This window comes from Aptenodytes patagonicus, chromosome 4 (genome assembly GCF_965638725.1).
Source record: "Aptenodytes patagonicus chromosome 4, bAptPat1.pri.cur, whole genome shotgun sequence".
In the NCBI taxonomy this organism is placed as follows: domain Eukaryota; kingdom Metazoa; phylum Chordata; class Aves; order Sphenisciformes; family Spheniscidae; genus Aptenodytes; species Aptenodytes patagonicus.
Window position 1 is genome coordinate 34,411,729 of NC_134952.1, and position 21,267 is coordinate 34,432,995.

General features: G+C 39.1%; 1 protein-coding gene across 3 annotated transcripts in view; it reads right to left on the bottom strand.

Annotated features, from left to right (window-relative positions):
- The window catches only part of MTMR7 (myotubularin related protein 7), a 50,635-nt gene that overhangs the window by 10,352 nt on the left and 19,016 nt on the right, over positions 1-21,267 (bottom strand). For 2 of the 3 annotated variants that reach the window (XM_076336319.1, XM_076336320.1), the window contains 6 exons: positions 20,991-21,153; positions 17,026-17,183; positions 15,316-15,444; positions 11,779-11,913; positions 6,586-6,718; positions 1,639-1,748 (listed from right to left, as the gene is read on the bottom strand). In XM_076336319.1, coding sequence (XP_076192434.1) covers positions 1,639-1,748; positions 6,586-6,718; positions 11,779-11,913; positions 15,316-15,444; positions 17,026-17,183; positions 20,991-21,153 — 828 coding nt within the window. Of the gene's footprint in view, positions 1-1,638; positions 1,749-6,585; positions 6,719-11,778; positions 11,914-15,315; positions 15,445-17,025; positions 17,184-20,768; positions 20,962-20,990; positions 21,154-21,267 lie in introns of those variants that run through there. The other variant, XM_076336321.1, reaches the window with a different exon arrangement.

The window sequence follows — 21,267 nt, forward strand, 5'->3', positions numbered from 1 at the left end:
CAGCAACAGAACAGCCATACTTGCAATATGGGTGTTAGTTTCTCATCTTGATGGTAACGTCAATAACGGCAATGTCTGCTTCCGATGCCAGCGCCAGCATGGATATTATTACAGCACACTGCATTGCACACTGATGACATACTTCGAAAGGTTTGTGGGGAAGCCTGTGGTAGTGGTCAACTTCCGTATCTAATAAGCAAGATTGTATCAGTATCTCTAATGTAAATAACTGGGGAGAGAGGATCCCATTTTATACATAAACACATACAGAAGAGATCATACTAAGTTCTCCAAAGTCTGGTGTTGCATTATTTCTGGAACTTGAGGGTTTTATTTTAAATTCTAAGGGTTTTGGCCTTTGTCATTTCTAAAGAGAATTGAATTTAGAAAGTAGAGAAATAAAATAGGTTAGGAAAGATACTGCTTAGAAAAACAAACATTTAAGTTAAGTTTGGGCTTAATAGGGAACAAGGAATAATAATAAATTATCTATGTTTATCTCAAGAGACAAGTAAATTCTACCAAAATAGAACCCCTGTGGGCAGGAGACCAACAACTGAGAACTGGGAACTGTACAAATAAGAACGGGTCAAAATGCATGTCTGAGGAGGCACGAGGCTGGCAAGCATACGGACAAAGGATAAATTTTTTTGGACAGTATTTTAAGACTAGCCACTGGGGAAAAGTTGGCAAGAGCTAATGTAAATGACCCAATTTCTACAAGCTAATGAAAGCTAGTAGGGCTGGGAGAAAGAATAACATGTGCATTTATCCTGCAGCTGCTGTTCAGGTAAGAAACTACGGTTGCCTGCTGAGCAGGAAGAAGCAAAGCAAGAGAAACAAGCAGTTACTGAGGAGGGAAACCCATTAAGTTGTATCCATATTGTCGTATGTAGCAGGTCATGTGAATAAAACGGCCTATAAGAAACTGTAATAGTAATCTCAAAAATAAGAATTGAAACAGTAAAAGGCAGAGCACAAGGAAGGGGGTAATAAAATTAAAACTACTGTTGGTAGATGACAAATATCTGCATTACTTTGGGTGGGCTTAGGAGAAATAATTTCTTATTAAAGCCAACAACTGTTTTCTGAAACGGTTCTCAAGTATGTAAGAGTAGAAGCTGCTAGAGAGTTTGGCCATGGTAATACACAGGATTTGGCTTAGGAGGTGAATTTAGTTGGTCTCTAAATAACTCAGAGGGGATAACACAGTAGCTAATATTCCTATATTACAACTACCATGCGAAGAAGCAGTCCTCGAACAGAAACCTTCAACAAAGAAAATGTCCAGAAACCAGTGGAGGAGGCAGGGGAAATAGGGAAAGAAACAGTGACAATCACTGCTGGGGAGTCAAGTAAGGACACTCAAATACCTGGCATAACAAGATACAGGCTAGTAGAGGCTTTAGTACACTTGAATTCTTCGGTGAAAAGAACACAACCTTTTTTTTAGCATATTAGCAAAATGTCTACGCAACAGCACCTAAGAATCGTCTCTCCTCATATATGAAGCATTGCAAGATGGGTTTTTTTAGATAGAACATCACTGAAGATAACAGAAGTTACCCACAAGCAGAGAATTTGGTCCTCACTTTCTGTATCTGGTTAGTCCAAGTTTTCTCATTTTACACACTTTACCTTTGCAATAAAAATGCCAGCATCCATAATGGCTTTGATATGCTTCAGCCAGCCAGAATTTTCTAGGCCCCACAGAAAGTCACTCATTGAAGGTGATTTCAGCTCACAAACTGCAAAATAAGCTACATCTTAAACGTACAGTAATTATAGTCCCTTAAGCTTTCACTGACTGTTCAACCTAAGAGTTACCTCTTCAGATAATCCCCTGCAAAAAACATTCATCTTTTGAAAAGAATGGCTACTTCACAGTCAGACTTTACCATTGAAAAAAAGCATATATTTAAGAAATGGGCTGGGTCAAATTTCAACCGATGTGTTGATTTAAGTTAAAAAGAGAAGCTGTTACAAAACCTGTTGCAAACAGTTTACCAAATACATCCTTCTTGCAGCACAGATTTCCCAAAATTGTGTTGGGAGCAAAGTTTTCAAACCCCTGAGAGGGGATCGTGTACTTAATAATGAGAGCTTGGAAACAGAAGGCGTACGATTTCTGCTGTCGGACAGGCAGACAGCCACCTAAATGGTGCCACAGCTGCCTATTCCCAGCCACGTTTGCTGATGAAGCTCTGTAAGAGCAGGCCCACCAAACCCAGCCTTCAGCATCACCGCAGGTGATGGTCTTTGAGTTAAAGCGATTCACTCAACAGTTCTCCATCCCTGAATGAACCCTTATTAAAACTTCACTTGTAGTCAGAAAGTATTCTGATGGTGAGGAAAAGCCATAATTCATCAAGGAAGATATTTTCCTGAAAGCTTTCCAAGCTCTATGCCATGTTTAAAGAAAAAAAAATCTCCCAGTTTTTACAACATTAAGTTTCTATCCTGCTGCATCCAACTGTCTATTTTTTAATATTACAGAGTTTGTGACATCAGAAGAAAAAAAGGGCAATCAGAATCTAATTCAGATACCTCAATCCATCAGCAAACAAATACTCAACAATATTTGGTGCAATCTATTTTCAACAGTGAGATACTAAATTCACCCCATAAATAGACTACACATTTCTTTTGATGCATGTAGAATTATACTGTCTTTTAAGGAAAAAGATATTAATCAGCGAAACTCATTTAAAGAATACAGTGGAAAATGTCATGGTTTTTACTGAGTTAACGTATGTTCTGTGAATTAATAATGTCTTAGTAGGTCTCTTGTCCTCTGGAAATCTTCCAAAAGACTCAGTTAATTATGGCCATTATGACCAGTGGCATAACTTTAGTTTCCTTCAACGTAATTGGAATTTAATTTTACAGGCCTAAGTCAGAGTTTATATCACATCTGAACATATCGGACTGTCTTAACTCCATTTAACTCAGAGGCAAAATAGCCTAATGTGTCCATACAAAGTCTTGCAATCTTTGTACGTAGGGCCTCGACCAGATGGTTATTTTAAAAGTCATTTTTGAAGGGTATTTATAAAAATGCATAGATAGCACTGAAAGCGAACAGCTTTTCACATGATTAATGCTCCTGTGCAGATGGAAGCATGACCAATTAGTAGCTGAATTCTGGCTGAAGCTGCTGTCTCTGTTTACAAAAGCCCAAGGTAAGGCTGAAATAGTACTTTGCTCATTCCCACTACCGAATTAGAGTCAATATTTACCAACCACTTCACTGAGCAAAGTTCAGACTGTCCTAAAGGCATACGCTGTGTATTTCACATGATTTTGCCTACCGATCTGGACCTCAATACTGAGTTCAATTATGAATTCAATTATGAGGCTTATCCTAAGGAGAAAAGGCGTTTCCATCTCAGCAGAAAAGGTACCAAAAACCTTGGGAGAAATAAGACCTGCTGCACCCGCTGTGTGGGCACAGGAAAATCAAGAGCCCCTGGGCAGAGCTCATAGCAATCCAGCGGTGCTTCCTTCCCCAGGAGGGGAGGAAGAAACAGGACACGTGGTGGAAACTGCCTCTTCCACCAGCAAAAGTACCAGAGGGGGATGCTGGACCAGTTCCCCCATTTCTGGCACGACGGCCGTAGGTAGAGGAAGGAGTAAATGCTGTGGGCCAAACCCTCAGGCTCTCTATCTGTACTGAAGTCCAAGGATCAGAGGGCTGCTCTTACATCGGCAACTACTGCTCCTGGTATGAGGGGAGGAGAAGCCCATATTTGCTGTTTAAATACAGTCAGGGAGCATGTGGGGTCATCATCTCAATGCACAACAAACGGCGGTCAAGTCTTGGTTGGCCCCTGGATGTACAGCAAAGCTCACCCCCGCCATCACAAATGCCAAACAGCAGCCTCAGTCAGCCTTTGAATCTTTACTGAGAAAAGTCCTTGTGCAACATTTCCTTCTGATATTAAAAATTATTTCAAGGAGGTTGTGCGCAGGATCAAAATTATCACAAGGATCTTCACATATACCTCTCTTTAAATGAAAAAAAAAAAAAAATCAATACTATACTAAAGCAATATGAGGCAGCAGAGACAAAAGTAAAACAATTTTTTTTTTTTCTGGAAGGAAATTCCAGCATGTTGAAATGCATTTTACTTCCAGAGAACAGTCAAATCTCAATATTTTTTGCATATTCTGAAAAAATTCTCATTATCCTACAAATTTAATCATTTTATAATACTGATATACTTTGCCAAAAATTAACATTATACAAGAGTAAATAACATGTTAAAGTTAAGATAAATAAAATTGCTAGAATTAAAGTCAGTAAAATCACAAAGCTGAAACCAAATTTTTTTACCTACTCAAATAAATTGTTGACATTATCATAAGTATAAACTAATTTCTTCAGCTTTTTCCTAAAGAAACATCATTGAAATTAACACATTCCCAATGTAAGTGCATTTTCCAATGGAAAAGTGAATAATCAATTTTTGTTCAAATTTCCTCAGCATTGGAAGTTATTTAAAATTGTATATTGAAAATAATCTGCAGTCTCTCATCTGAAAAAGATCCTCCAACCTTCACTTCTGCTTAATTCCAGTAAGTTGAATAAAATCGCCCTTGCACTCCTGCAACACATCAGACCCATTATGACTTGATGTTCTCTTTTCCATGCTGTACACTTCCAGGCAACAATACAGCACACATTAAACTAAAATCAGTCTTCATCAGCCTCATTCGTCTTTTCAAAGGTTTTTATGTACCTTATAACACCTCACAACGGATCACGAGCAGCAGACGTATTTTGTAATGTTTGTAGTGTAACGTGATGTTTTACCTTAGAGATTCACCTAGGTATGTTTAAGTACTCCTTGGTAAAAATTTAAAGCCATATTAAATGTACATTACTATCGTCCTTGACAGCCTTTTTGATTCTGGTTCCCTTTGTATGCACAAGTCAGGTAATAAATACCATTTTGAAGGCCACCGGAGAAACAGATGGACACTGATACAAATGGAAAAAGAGAAAAACTATGCAGCACCTTACGTGAGAAAAGCTCTGCTCGTACACTGGAAGTCATAAGATTGTAAAAAAAAAAAAAAAAAAAAAAGTAGTACTTGAAAGCCTCAAGTGCTTGAAATCGTGGTTTTAACTTCTCTAATTTCTAATCTTATCAGCCAGGTCACTAAATAGGAGATTTCAACATAGCAAATATAAAACCTATGTAAAAAGCAGATGTTTTGAGCATATGGCTCATTTAAAAATAGATGCTAAGAAGTCATGCCCCCAAGCAGCCTGAAGCGTTAAATGCATTAGAAATTACTTTGTTATGTGTCAGTTTGGGCCATGGGCCTGTCTCACGAACTTTTGGCTCAAAAATAATACACAGCACTGTCCCACGCAGCCAGGCTGGTTGTTTAGTATTTTAACTTTGATGGTCTTAAGCTGAACAAATAAAGGGACAGGTTTATTCACCTGGCCTCTCTCCTAGCCAAACAAGACTTTGTAGTGAACTAAAAATCCTTCTGTTTTCCTTCCTGAGACCCTTACCTTAGACCAAGGAATTAAGCAAAAATAAGGCATGAAGAGAGTGACTGTTTTACCTGCATCACACTTTACTGCTGGTTTTCATAAACTGCTTTTATTTAAAAACAGAGCACAGCTCTCCTGTCATGGAAAAAGTAAGCCCTTCTTAGATCTAAAATTCACATTTGCATACAGACGATGGGAGACAGATGAAGAATAAAAGAGCATGGGCAGAGCATCAGGTCAAGAATAGCTAGTTCAAGCTGATCCAGGAGGTGACAGAAGCTGTTGATGATATACGTGAAGTAAATACTGAGACTCTGTGGAGTGGAGCGAGCACTATTTACTATTTGCTTGTTACATATCAACGAGCCGTTAAGGGTCAAGGATGGCTTATTTATTCTTACCCTTTTCCCAGAAGGCCTCTGAACAGTAATGTACTCCAAATATTAAGTGGCAGTACAGATGTGCTCATTTATACACTGTTAAGTATTTATAAAGCAATTATTATTAATTTCCATGGGATTATGAAGGTGCTGAATGGTTACATCCATTGACTGTGAGTTTCATAAATAAACCTGACGTGGCATGCTCTGTACAGGGCGTGAGTAAGTTTCTATTAAAATTCACAGTCTAAAACGCATTACTACTTTATTGACCACATACAAAAATCAAACCATAGGTTTTCTGAGCTTAAAAAAAAAATTCCTGTATTTTCCACTAGTACCAAAGTCAGCTATAAGTGATTTTTTTCATTATACCATCAAACTGTAAACTGCAAAAGAAGACATAGTAGAAGTAAGGTGTATTGAAGTCAAATTAATTTTCTCACTAAAGTAAACAATATCTGGATTTCACCCACGAAACAAGGTGTTTGCACAATGAGGAAACCACCACTAGTCGCGATGATGCTCCATTGCATGAGTCCCATTAGCCAGCAGGCAGCTGCATGCAGCACACCGGGCAAAGGTTTCTTTTCATACCTATTTTCACTGCTGCTGACTTCAGAGCAGTTATCCTGATTTGTGTGGCTGAAGGATCAAATCTTTCCTCTAGTTTTCAATAAAGAAGAGTATTACCTTCAAGCATTTTCTGCAGACTGTTTCTCATGACATGGATGTTCTCAATGCCTATGAATTGAAACTTGATGTTAGAGTAGTTGTCTTCATTTTCATATCCCTTCCCTGCTGCTCTGTTTGCCATTGCGTTGAGCTGAAAAAATTAGGGAAAATTGGATGAAAACCAGTAGCAAACAGATTCTTTTCAAAACAAAGCTCGTGGTCTACTGCAATAAATCAGAGTGATTTAAATCAGGCACAAATAGGAAGCATTTATCACAGTGTCAGCACAACGGGTTAGGAATCGGGGATCTGTTTACTGCCTATTGCAGGGCGCTGGGTTGTTGAGGCTCTGACCTCTATTTCACACATTTTGAGTGAAACTTCATTAGTGAGGTTAGACACAAAAACACACAGCTTATGTAGGGCTCCTCTGCAAGAGCATAAAGGTTTTCATTTGTTTTTAAAAGCCTGTTCTGATTTTATTTTTGATCAGCATTATGTTTACTGGCAGAATATACCCAGGAGGTGGCAGTGTCTTATCTGCCGTGCCACTGTTTCATAGCATATGTACACTGCAACGTTGCCCAAATTACTGTGTTTTACTGCTCAAATCACCCAAAAGTTGATACAGCTTACTTCTTTGAAGCTTGGAATAATGAAGAGAGAGTTGGAGTGGTTTTTCTTAAGTTTATAGCATCTTGGCTCTAGTTGTCTAAGACCACAAAAGATCTGAATTGACAAAATTACCACAAATATTTTCATCTGCAATGTATCGCTATCAAATATTTTGCTGTGCTTCAGCAAAAAAATACATTCAGCTGGAAACTGGAGTTTTGTCTTTGAATCTGTTACTTGCTTCCTGGCATGGGAAAGTCACTAAATGCTTCTTTAGTTCAGTTTTCCCAAGAGTAAAACGAAGGGGTTTTTTCAATGCTTATTTTCCCCCCTTTTGAGATTCTTGGTAGGTAAGAAAACTATCTGCCAAGTCCATTATGCCAAATGTTGATCTCTGGGCTGAAAACTAGAGCTGATAGAAATGAATTAAGTACTTTTACTTTATTATCCTGTTGGGTTTTTTTTTTTTTATTTCCTGTAGCAAAATCTCACTGTCCAATAGAAAGAAATTGTCTTTTTTGCATGAAGTCCCTGGTCTTCTATGAAATGCACGCTGTAAGGCTGGGGAGCCTTTGAACTTCCCAAGAAATATGAAGGCTCCAGGAGTAACAAAGCAGCCCACGTGGCAGAACCTCCACGCCTACAAGCACAACCAAGAGCTTCTGCTCACGAAAGATTTAAGAACCAAATAAAAATGGATATTGCATGTCCAAACTGGAGGGCACTAACAAAGCTTTTGGAGAGACCTTACGAGGTATCAGTTGGACAAAAAAATGACTCGTCTTCATTGCAGTGAGAGGCAATGCTCATGAAAAATCAAAACAAAGGATCTCTTAGGCATTGCCTAGGGGACAAGAGGTTATGCAGATAACTCCATTTCCAGTTTATTGCCCAATATTGCAGGCAGTACTATTGATTTGCTGCTTCTGTGGTCACTTCTGAAGCTTGCAATAATACACTTCAGTATTCAGCTAATGGTATCACAGGATATACAAGAATGTGTCTCTTCAGATCTCTTCCACCCCAAACACACATACTCCTGACATTCAATTTTAATTTGGAGCCAAATGCATGCAATTGAATAGGACTGATTGTCTGCTGCCAACTTACCTCCAACTAAGATGAACAAGTCTAGCTTTTTTATGTTTCCATGGACCAAATTTGACCTCTTAACTTTCAAACTTTCAAAGGAAACAGCTAAAGACTAAAAGCTTTTTATGCCATTATAATTTCATTTTAGATACATAAGCAGACAGGTGAGACTGCTTTTCAATTCTTTTATTCTGTCCAATTTAATATGTGAAGATAGGGGATTTTTTTCCCCATCTTCACACTTTCTAGCACATCCATTCCCATGAGCAGAACTTGGCAATGGGAATACATAGTTACATTTGTGGACTACCATTAGGAATTGAAACATTGCGTGAATTTCATGATACAACAGAAGGAATCATACTCTAAGATAGGACCTGGGCAAAAAAACAGCATTTTTCATTAACTCAAGTCTCGTGTAAAACTTCTTTTAACTTGTAGTATGCAATTCAGGAAAAACTGCAGGCAGAAAAAAATTCTTGTCTATCAACCAGCAGTCTACTGACGTTCTGACTATCAATGAACAATAAAAAAAAGATACGGCCTGTGAACAGCATGTCCTTTAAGGACAGAGTCCTCAGTGTGACTTGCTAGAAAGATATAAATTATCTGCTGAAGCCTAATCTTTCTCTTTTGAAGTAGACATCAGTGTTCTAATATAAACAAAATGAAGCAGTCTCTCTCTGCAACAGCATATAGGTTCAGGAAGAAAGATCTGTACGCATGAGCCTAAGCCACCACAAACCCCTGAAACCCTAAATGAAAAACGTCTAGCCCCTAACTGACCTAATCCTCAGTACAATAAATGCTATTAACAGTCTCTGCCACAGAGCAATTTTGTCACAGAAATCCTTCATTAAGACAGTCTGAAATACCCCTCTATAAAAGCAAATAAATATAAGGTTAAATTTGCAAGGCTTTCTGACACTCATTTATTTAAAATATTGTCGGTTGCCAAACTTTGCAGCTGCCACAATATTTACTAACAAGTTTTCCACATCACCTACCAAAATTCCATCTGTTGCTCTTAAAGTAGTTGTTGCAAAGCTCTCTAAATTGTGCCTGTCCTCACTTAATCTCAGTGAATATGAGGAGACAACCTCCAAAGGGAACAGACCTCACTTGCCAGATTTCCTGGCATCTTCTTTAATGTGGAGAATAAGCGAGTCCTGTCTTGTTATAAAGAGTTATAGAACTAATTTGGTTTACTCATAAGCAGTAAGTTTATATTAGCTTCTTCTGTAAACACATAGAGGAAGGAGAAAATGAAGAAAGACAATAGCCTAAGTAAAGCTCTGCATATGGTCATCCTGGTATATTTAAATGAAATGGAAACAAAGCTTTCTTCCGCAGCCAAAGCTTTTGTTTTGAAAATTATCAAGCACAATGAGGGACAGCACATGAAGAGCACTTGGGAATGCTGGCCCATCAATTTTCATCATCTTTGCAAGGAACCAGTTCTGATGAGAGAAGAGGCAGGTAGTTTTTTAGCTTCCTAGAGCAATGGGAAACCTTGCACCAGAGTCGATAACTTACCTTTACATTTGTTAAAGGTTCTCTGAGGAATGCCAGGGACAGCTTGCACTGATATCTATCACTTCCTACATGCTCTAGATTTATACATGCATTAGGAGCTGCAAAATTAACTGTAACAGCTGTAACAAGGCTGTATTTGGCACCTGGGATCACAGGAGCTTTAGAAAATCAGTCCATTCTTGCAGCACAGAGAGAGATAAATAGGAATCTGTGCATACAAATTTCTTTACATCAAAACTTTTTTTTCCCCAGAGAAGTTCAATGAAAACAAACAGTTTTCATCTGCTGACTAGCTCTTGAAGAAGCCAGTGTTGCTGGAAATACGCCCTCGTTCATGACTGAGTGAGCCAATTTCACACTCTCCACTTAACGTACAGGCTTTTTTCCCTGCATACAGGAGGTGTCTCACCAAAGTCATTTACCAGAAAAGCGTACAGGATGGGACCTTCCTGTTATTATCTTGCAAAACATCATTAATAGCCAAGTCAGTAAGTGTTTAGTAATAAATCCCATCAATGAGCAACTTCCTTAATTAGGGAAGAGTACCAATATCATCAGCCAGGAAATGCTAAGCTATAAATATCATCACATACAGAAAACTGTTAAAAAAGCATTACTTAGGCAGCCAGGTCTGTACTTCCTACCCAAAGCCTGCTCTGAACACAGTCGTACCAATCCTTTCCTAGTGCTCATCACAATTCTTTTTCTTCAGGACCACGAGTAAGGTGGTACCATCCTCACCTTCCCAATAAAAAAGAGGGAACTGAAGGTCAAAGTAGTCACCAAATTACAAAGTGCAATGGCACATCCCAAGGCCCTGATCTTCTGGATACTGCCTCCCATTACAGCCGTGAGTGCTCAGCACTTTCTCATCAACCTCCAGGTCTTCAGTCAATCGCCAACCAGACAAGTTCCTTGTTTCTGCTCCAGCTCTGCCAGGTTTGCCCTTTTGCTCCATTCCTCATGTTTCTCAGCTTTAGCCACCTTGCCCTTTCAGGCTCTGTCTCCTGATCTCAGGATGCTGAAACAGCTTCCTTGTTCCTTTTCCTCAAGCCTTTGCTCTCATTTTTCCTTTTCCCCCAGTATAGGTCATCCTATAGCTACTTGGGATTTTGTGGAGACTTGCCCCTTTGGTTTCTTTTCCTTCACATGCTTTGGTAACTTCAGCAGGGAAGCTACTGATACTGTAAGAAAGAATATAACCCTGCTCCCACCTCCAGGCACTGAAGCCTACCTAGTCCTCATCACCTTGAGCTGTTTGCTAGCATGCCAAATTTGGACACAAGTTTTGTCAGCTTTCATCCCCTTCTAGATCGTTACTGAGTTTCTGCACAGTGCAATTTTTCTAAAGCCTTTATCTTGGCCAAAGATTTTAGTCAATTGTAGACATACGGTGTCTGAGATCACTATTTACCGTATTTCAGATTCTCTGTCAAAAATGCAGAAGTGCTGGAGATATTCAAAGAAGGCCTCCTCAGTTCTTGTAACCTGAGTAAATGGTCTTTCCTTAGCCTCATGCACAGGTTGTTGAAATTTTCCCACTCTCAAGAGAAATCTTGCATGGAAAATTTTAGTATAAGCAGGCAGAATTTTGCAATATTACAAGCAACTGTAAATACAATTTTATAATGGGAATTATTTTTCACTAGCCTCATCAGTAATATAGTTACTGATAGCTCCTCTGTGTGTGGAAACAGCTACTATTCCAAGTTATTTATTTTTCTGTATCTTAACATTTTGTTAAGAACAAAAAAGAGAAAAGCTCAGTGTAAAGAAAAAAATTCTCCAAGGGATAAAAATGTGGGCAAGGTTCCTAGTTAAGGTTCCCAATAAATCCTGATTTACCTGTGGAGTTACACGGGTGCAACTAAGATCAGAAGTATGGTCAATCATTTGGGCTGTGCATCTTCCCTAATGTATTCAGCCCAGATTCAGTCTTGCTATGTGCAAGAAATTTAATGTACTTACTTTGGGCCGAGTGTCAACAACGTATATGAAATCACTTCCTGGATTTGCTTTTCTAATGGCCTGGAGCATCTGTTCGTCCTCAAGGCATCGAGCACTAAAGCCAGATAAAGGCTGGCTGCTTCTACATATGGAAGCCTGAAGAAAAACAAACAAACAAAAAAATCAACATAGTTATTAAGCAGAAATTATTTAGTATCCAGAGGCATTTACAGAACCAGCTCATGGGATGTTTGCATAGGTGTACAGTTACGTGGGAAGGGCAAAATGGTAAAATGAATTACATGTTAATAAACACATTCATTTTAAAAAGGCAAGGAAATATTAAAACAATACAACCCTATTGGCCCAGATCTAGTCTTGAATCCAAGTTTTAGAGCTATTTTAAATATAGCATTTCCCTAAAGTGGACTAACTCCTGAAAGGTGGTCTCTAGAGGATGTGATGAGTACAACATTGCAATGACAAGAACGCTGATACAACATAAAGAATGGGTCCTTTTGCGCTGTCACTCACACTTACCAGTTATGATACTGATGACACCCAACTTGCGCCAATACCTGCGTTACTAAACATCCTGAGACACCATGAGTCCAGGAAACAAAAATGCATAATATGCAGCTAGATCACTGATGGTGGTGTATTTTTAGCACTGCCTCTGGAGAAAGACCTTACTGCATGGGAAGTGGGTCAGGCAGCCTGACTCCTGGAGTATATTTATTAATCAGTGCTATTGAAGAAGGCAAGAGAGTTTCTCCACAGACCCATCAGGAGCAGACCTCCAGATGAAACTGGGAAAGAAGGAACAGAATGTGAAATGGGTGAGCAGGGAGGTTTTTATTTCTGCTAGGCAGAGGGCAGCTAGATTTGCAGAGGGCAAGGGGCTAATACATGCACTTTCTAAGTACTGAACATAAGCATGAAGAGAATCTGCCTGCTGAAGGCCGTGACCCATGCAGACTGCCCTACAGATTATTTATTACTGTGAGAAGGGACATGCTCATTTTCAACCAAGTCTTTGAACTATCAGTAGTTAATCAGTAAAATGTGGATCTTTAATACAGAAATCCTGAATTGTGTGAGAGCCTGATCATACTTTATTAATAGTTTTTGCAAACAGATTATTAGTTAACTAGAGTCTTGCCTGTTGATCAGCATGCATTCCCGTGATTTAATATACCTCCTTTGCATGAAGCAAAAGGTACATATGAATATGTCCACAACCTGTCATTTTAATAGAAGGAAGACATTTCTCTCTCATTCATAGCATACCATACACAAGGCAGATATGGCCCTCAAGATTAAGGTTAAAGTTAGGGTTGTGGATGAAGGTTAGGATTCAGGAAAGTATGGGCTGGAGCCCACTACATTATATCATCCTGGGGGCCCAAAGGTCTAAGGTAGGTGCTGGCACCAGTATGAGAGAATGGCTTGTCTGTTGTTAGGCTTGGAGTTAAGATCATGTTTAGACCCAGCTTAAGAAATAGCTGCACTGCCAGTACTGCAAAACTAGGAAGATAAGCTGACGTAGTGACCATTATCATATCATAAGTGGGATTCATTACCCACGATATCCACGAAGAGATCACCTCCTTCCGACCCAGGCCAACTGCTTAGGATGAGCACATATGTCTATAAAATTTCTTGGGCTATGTTTAAGAGTAGGGCAAGAGATGAGGTCATGTTTTGCTATTGCACAAGCTCAACAGATAGTTCCAGAGTTTGATTTTATCATATTCACACAGATCCTGTAAGACGCAGAGTAAGGTGTCCAATCATCACTGAATTTGTCAGTACCAAAGAGCTATGGGAAAGTTCTGGGTATGAAAGACTGAATGAGTGGCACCCATCTCCCCTGCCTGCAGCAGACCTCTTCCCAACCTGCTGTAACCGTAGCTGTTCAATGTCTACCATCACTAATCTTACCCCACTCCTGCCCATTACTCTGTTAGCTGGCAACTCATGCCAACCTCCAAACTCACAAGGAGGTATTTCCTCCAACATTCCCAACCCTTTTCCTAGCCCTTTGAACCATGAAGGATCTGGGACTAAACACAGTACTTCCGATCCTGGTGGTCTGAACCTTAACCTGAACTCCAACCACAACAGGGAAAACATTCAGGCTGAAACCATGAAACTCATGCAAACTGGATCACTATATATTGGAATCTAGCTGATCCCTGAGACCTTTTCTTTCACTGAGATTTGGAAATGTCCAAGTGTTTTGAATCCTAGATATCTATATTTGGACTTAGTTTATTATGCAGAGTGATTAATTTTGAAAATTTTGGCCCTAATGAAATATTAAAGATAATATGCAATTTGTGCAGAGACTGTATTTACTATTTAAATCTTCCTATCCTCCTGTTTTGTTGTCAAATTCATAGATCTTTATGGAAGCAGAATTCTGATGAAATAAGCGATAAAGAAGGAGTCAAAATAATGTCTCATTCCTTCCTTCTGAAGCTTAAACCTATGACAGGGACCACTGTAAAGATAAGATTTCTATGGAGACTGTAGCTTATGATTCCTGCTTGTGACATCCTACGGAAATATCTCCCACCCTGCGTGGCAAACTCTACAGACACCCTGTAATCCCACATTAGCTCTGTCTCTTGGGAAGTCCTGGCCGTCTCCCAGCACTAGGGAAGACCTCTCGATGCAGTTGCCAGCCTGGGACTGAAACAGAAGGAGCTGTTAGATACACAGATCCTTTGTGAGTACAAAGGGGACACCATCCTCCTAACCGGTAATGACAGCTGAGCTAAGCCGGTCCCTAGGGGGCTGGGACGCAAATGTAAAAACGCTCAGTCCACGGGATCCTTCAGTCCAAGGGTCTCCTTTACCTCAGCTGCCAGAAACAGAAATGCAAATAGTCTAGGTTCAGGTTTTTTTCCAAATGGTTACAGACAAGTGAGGCAGTTCCTCACTCAGCCCTGAGAACCTCTGTCAAGGAGAGGAGAAGGTGGCACTCCTTGCTCTTACAGACAAGGAGAGTCTCTTCAACAAAGCCACGACACGTTGCTCAGCCAAAATTTGGTAGCTCAGCCAAAATTTGGTAGCTCTTTCATCCATCCCTTTTGGGTCTATTCACAGATCTTTTCTTCAGAGGCTACTCCTGATTCTGTAATTGTTGCAAGTATAGTTTTTCCTCCTCCTCGACTTGCTCTCAGACTGTGGCTACCAGCTCCTAAATTGCTCTGTTCTGCTCCCAATCACCTGCTAAGCTGCCTGCTACTGGCCTTCACTCTTCTGCCACCCATGTTTCAGGACCTCTTGTACTACTCCACTTCCTTGTGATACAGGGGTCGCATTTTTTTGTTAGCTGGATGATGAAGCTGGGTTTAAATGACTGCAGTAAATGCCTGTTAATAAACTAACCATAATTCCAGTGTGTGCCCATATGTACAAACCACACTAATCATCTTTTTTTTTTTTTTTAGAATAAACACTGATTTCTTCTTGTGAAATCTTACTAGAAGAATTATGAAAGCAAGGCCAAAATAACAAAACACTTCAAAGCTACAAACTCACACTTACATTGTTATCCTTGCAGTAGTAGGAAAGAGCTGGGAAACGCCTTCGGCTCCGAAATTTAGAGCTCCCCACTATGATGTGTGCAGTCGCAGACTTAGGTACATACACTTCCGTAGGATAGGAGTCACAGACCTGTGAAAGAAAACTCTGCTTATTTGCTTTACAAAATACAACTAACATTAGCCATCTCCACAGCAAAAACAAAATACCAAGGAACTCTAATCTCAGGGAATATTCCATAATTATTGTATACACATCACTGACACTTCTCAGAACAGTCTTTTGAATCTGGAAAGTATTAATTCTAACTTACAGATGGCGAAACTGAAGCAGAAGGGTTGAAGGGCTGTATTTCCAAATGTTAATTCATGCCTTGTTGAGAACAGACAGGTATAACATACATTCATACCAGAAAAGATTCATCATTATGTACAGCAAGGTTGTATTTACAACTGCGGATTCCTCTGTAGCAGAATGTGGAAGTAAGGATGGGAATGGGTGAAGTTCTCAAACACCCCTCTGTTATAATGGGAGGGGACTGTAGAGGCCAAATTTTCCAGCAAATCTGATAATAAAAAAAGAAAATGACAAAATAGGGACTTGGAGAAAATAAATTAATCCGTATGAAATGAGGATACCAAAAGGCAAGCAGCCCTGACAATGCCTACCACTTCTGAAAGGAACCCAATGAGCCTGCAAAAAAGCCCAGAAGTTCCTCTGGAGACAAGTAGGACAACAAATGGGGTCCTGGTCTAACTTCCTTTTCCTGATACTGCCTGTGGCATTCAGGCTGGGGTCAAAAGGATATCCAGTATCTCCCTGGGACTTTCTGAGATGACTAAAGCAATTAGGATGCCCAGGAAGAAATTAGGTTCTGAGAGAGTCAGAGATATGTAGTGAAGGAGAAAGAAAAGGAAGGGCTTGTGGTTACACATGCTGCTGTGGTAAACTGGGTTTTATTCATGACGCCATTTTTCCTACACTTTATCTTAAAAGAGGTCAAGCATTTTTTCCGCTTGATTTAACAAAAAGGAAACAAACCCTGACAGCACATTCAGTCTTCCCTGAGAACTTCACACGCCTTCCTTAACATGGATATGCTCCTCCAGCAACAGAGCCAATGGAGTGCATGGACAAACTTCCTTCAAAAACACTTTGGTTATTATTTCTTACAATTAATTAAAATTCTAGGGACTTCAATCGTACAGGACTGAACTAGGCAGGACAGTAGGCAGCTAGGAAGAGATAGGACCCATCAGATGACTGTGAAAAACACTAACAGTCAATCAAAGAGGCTTCAAAAGGATTGTGAGGATGGCCAGTGAGGAAAAAATATTGCCAAATTCACTATTTCCAGTATTTTTTTTTCTTAAAATGACTGTGTAGTAATTTTATATAACCCTACATGTCCTGAAAATGCTCATTCAGACACATAACATTAGGTATGATTTAAACTTCTCCCCAGGCAGCCAAGTACTAATGTTTAAGACTTACTGTGTACAAGTTTTCTGTGCTTAATTTCCACATATATTAAACAAAGACACATCTTTTCTATGTGCCTTTTTATGTGAAAGAATGGAAGAACTGCACCTTACTACATTTGTGTACAGCACTGAGCACAAAGGGATCCTGCATCTAAGCACTTCGGTAGTCCACAGTCAGACAGCTGATTCCCTTCACACCCTCTGTAACAGAAAAATCACTACGACTCACTCCGTAGTCTCTGTTTACATCACTAATCTGCCAATAGTTGTTTGGAATACCCATCCGATTGTATTCTTCATTGAGGTCCACAAGCTTCCAGCCTTGTTCTCGTTCTTCTTTATCTAATTTTGGATTGAATGAGAAACAATACAGCTCTTCGTATTTCACTGGGGGGAAAAAAAAGCAAACAAACAAAACCAGTAAAACACTTCAGATTTCTCAACCTAACATCACACCTCAAAGCCAAAATTGGGTATTGTCCTTTATGTAGTTTCTCTTTTAAAATAGTATGCTTTGCTACAAAAGTACATATCCTGGCTTATAACTATTTTCAAGTATACTTTGAAAGTACTGTGCTGCTTTGTTACTTGTATATGTTGCAATATATGTGCCTTATTAGTAATGATACTTAAAATACACTGTTCTGCTAGACCTCTTCTCTACTGAATTGTAGAAGCCTCCCCCAGCACAAAGAGAAAATATCAGTGATAATATGCTTTCATCCAAAGAAAACTAAAGTCAGTGCCAGAATAAGCATTTGTTCTGCAAAAGAATTTGCTGGCCAGAGGTAGCTTAGAAGTCCCTTTATTAATGTAACATCTGTCCTGTGGCAAAGACAAAAGCTGTGAACAATGGACTACGCAGCACAATCTTCCAAAAATGAACTAACTCAGAAGCCTTTGTCCCTAAATAGGGAAGTTTCCGATAGGTTTAATGACATTTTAGTTTTGTGGACTGCAAAATTCTGTTCTTGAATTATTAGCAAAGGTATTAATGAACCAGATGTTGTAATAGCATAAAAATAGCATATGTTACATCAATCATTTCATCACGACCATGAACTTGTTTAAGTAGCTGTGCCACCTGTCACCCTCGGTCAAGGACCATATAATAAACTTTACTGGTGCTGAAGTTTTTAACTTTTTTAGGAGTGTATCTGTATTTATGCTAATGAGTATCTTAATCCTGGTGACCAATGGCAGCCAGACACCATTGCCATTAAATGCCAACTGTCACCGATATGAATAACTATTCAGTATATAGCAGTATCTCATTGATACTTAAGATATTGTTATGTCATGAGGGCACGTTTCATCCTGTTGCTCTAAGTTCCTTAAAACTTCTGACCAACAGAAAGCTTTAACTTTAGAACTGAAGTAAAGTAAATCATAACTTGAGTCCTCTCTGATTTCATAGTTCCCCACTGATACAGGTGTTTCACAACATAATTTTAACAAGATCAGTAAATTAAAATACTACACTTTTTTTCCTAAAAATCGATACCTAATAAGCAGAGTCTTAAAACACTACAGTAAGGAACTTTCAGATATAAAAATAACAACAACAAAAATAACTACAATATTAATAATAATAAGGCTTCCACCTTTTTTAATAGAAAGTCTTTACTTCTATTTTGATTATGTCTTTTAAAGGTGTAATTTAAGTTATATTTAGCTTTTATAAATTTCAATTAAATTGATTGTATATACACACACAAAAGTATGAACATAAGGAAAGAAAACTCATGTTAACTCTGTCAGGAAAGTACTGAAAGTCAACAAAGTCATGAGTAAGGAGAAAGAAAAGAATGATTTGCACATTGTCTGACAGTTCAAACTCTTTCTGTACTCTGATTTCCAACTTCTGTCATGGCTCAGATTAGGAAGACAGTCTGATTTATTTCTCAGCTGCTAACATAAAGTTTTAGCATAATCCATAAATCCATCTGAGCTCATTTTAATAAAGTGCTTGTGGTAGCAATCTGAGCTCTTGTTTTTACTGCTTTGTTGTCAGAAGCATCTGGATTTTCTTTCCAACTGGACCTGCTGTTCACAGGCACATGGGAAGCCTTTAAAAGTCCATCTATTAAAATATACCCAGGTTATTTATGACAGAAGTCTGACTCAATGTTACAAGTATTATTACATGATGGTATCTATAGGTAGTAACAAAAATGTTAAAGCATTAATAGTCAGTGCCTTAAAGCTCAGTTATCAGCTCTTCTCCAGCACTTCTAGGACCTTCTCTAATCTTTCACAGTTATTTTGCCATAAGCATCTGCAATCCTGCTATTACACCTGTAATAACTGTTATGGTCAGCTTGTTTCACAACATGGGTTAATTAAGCAAAAAGACCAAATTCAGCTGACAGCTTGACCTTATTAAAATGCTATTAACAGCTGGCAAGAATAAAATCAAACACAAATTTGCTCCTCTAGTGTAACTAGGACATCAGGTAACATAGAATATATTAAGCCAGTACACAAGATGGGCTTCACTCAGGTTCAGCTATGGTGGAATGAATGGCAGGGAACAAAAAATAGAGCCTGAATGAGTCAAATTTTCTCCTCATGGAGTAAAGGGTACCTTATAATGTTGAGTATTATCTTAAGAAAGTACAGCTTTGTGCCTGGACAAAAAGACACAGCAGAGCACTGTCAGGGTACATTTGGCTCAACTTGCAATTGGAGCCTTCTAATTTTAAGTAAGCAAGATTTTATCTTGCCTCACATGAAGATCGGGTATTTTGCTGGACAAGGAAAACTACTGTGCGGCTGAACTGTGCAAAGAGCTAATTCTATGGTGCTCTTATTGCATCTTCTTCATTTGAACCTCCTTGTCCATTGCAGTCTGCCACTGAGCTTGTATTCAGGGTCCATAGCTATTCTTCCCTTCGTCACTCTGTATGCCCGTATCAAAGTGTCCTGCTCTAGTGCATAGCAGTATGCACACCTCCTCCTGGCTCCAAGGAAAGGGCATTACAGAATTGCATTCCTTCCAGCATGCATGAACACATACTTGCAGACGTGGCCTGCGGAATTAATCCAGATTTACATCAGCAGAACCACTGACTGAATTTGTCTCATTGTTTTTAAATTTCTCTGATTACTTTCATCTTGCATCACCTAGCATATCAAGTTACATCTGCTGCAGTTGCATATTACTACTACTACTACTGTCCTAATTATAGAAGGTACTTTATGAAGTTCAGTAGCTGTGCTGGCTGACTGTGCAATTTTTTCCCCCTCTACACACTAGATCATAGAATAGGATCATAGAATCATTTAGGTTGGAAAAGATCCTTAAGATCATTGAGTCCAACCGTAAACCTAACACTGCCAAGTCCACAATAAGGTAAAATTGGTGTTCTCCTAGCAAGATAAAAATTAAAGCCAATGTTGTCAGTTTTGTACAGACTGTGGTAAACGTTTTCTTTGTGTACTGTCAAAATAATAGTAAAGGACAGAGGTTGGTGTTGTATTTCCACAGTTATCATTTAAAACAAACAATCTAGAAGCCTTGTCAACTGGTTCTTAGGAGAGCAGCTGTAACGCAGAGGATCAGATGTTGGACTTTGCTGCAACATTTGGATTTTCATTGAAAAGAGGAAAGGTTTCCAAAGAAATCTGATCTGAATTCAGAAATTCAAAACCTAGGTAATAACAGGCACAGGCAGTCCAATGGGATAAATCAACTACTTGCTGCAAAAGCTTTCACTGATTTTAAGAAATTTATGCACAGCACAGAAAGGGAAAATTCAGACCTTGACATGACCACTAGTTACATCATAAGTTTTTTGTCACAGCAGGAACATGAAAATTCCCTGGATTTAGAGACTTGACAGTATTTTCCTAAATTCACAGGTAACAAGGCATCCCGTAAACAACAGTTACACATAAAATAGCATTATAACGTATTTTATGGCCAGTGATAGCCTAGAGTATTATTGTCAACAAAAGTTCATGACATACTTTATGGAATGAACTACTTGTTTTAATGTGCTTTCTTCGTTGCTCCGTAAGTGATTATTTCAATATGTTCGTCTGCCCAGAGACCTTTTCTCTCATAATACATCTCTAATGAAGCCTTTTTTCTTAAACTGTAAAGCGCAAAGATGCACAGCTACATGTCTTCCATTGTATTCTCCCTCTTCAGGATGAGGATCAACTTTTGTGTCAGTTTCCTTCTCATACCTGGTCGTGCCAGACGTATCAGAGATATGTAAACGTCATGGCAGTCTCGTTCCTGAGGGATGACCAGCTGGATGACCTGGAAGTTCTTGCAGCGGATCAGCAATGGGCAACCAGTGGCGGTGGTGGCCTGCTTCTCAATAGAGGAAATTTGGCTGTGAAGAACCTGCGAGGGAATTGAAAACGGTTACGCCAACTGATTCAAATCCTTAGGAAGAAAAATAATTATTTATAATGATGTGCCAGGGCAGGCACAGTAGCTTCCACTATTGTTTCAGAA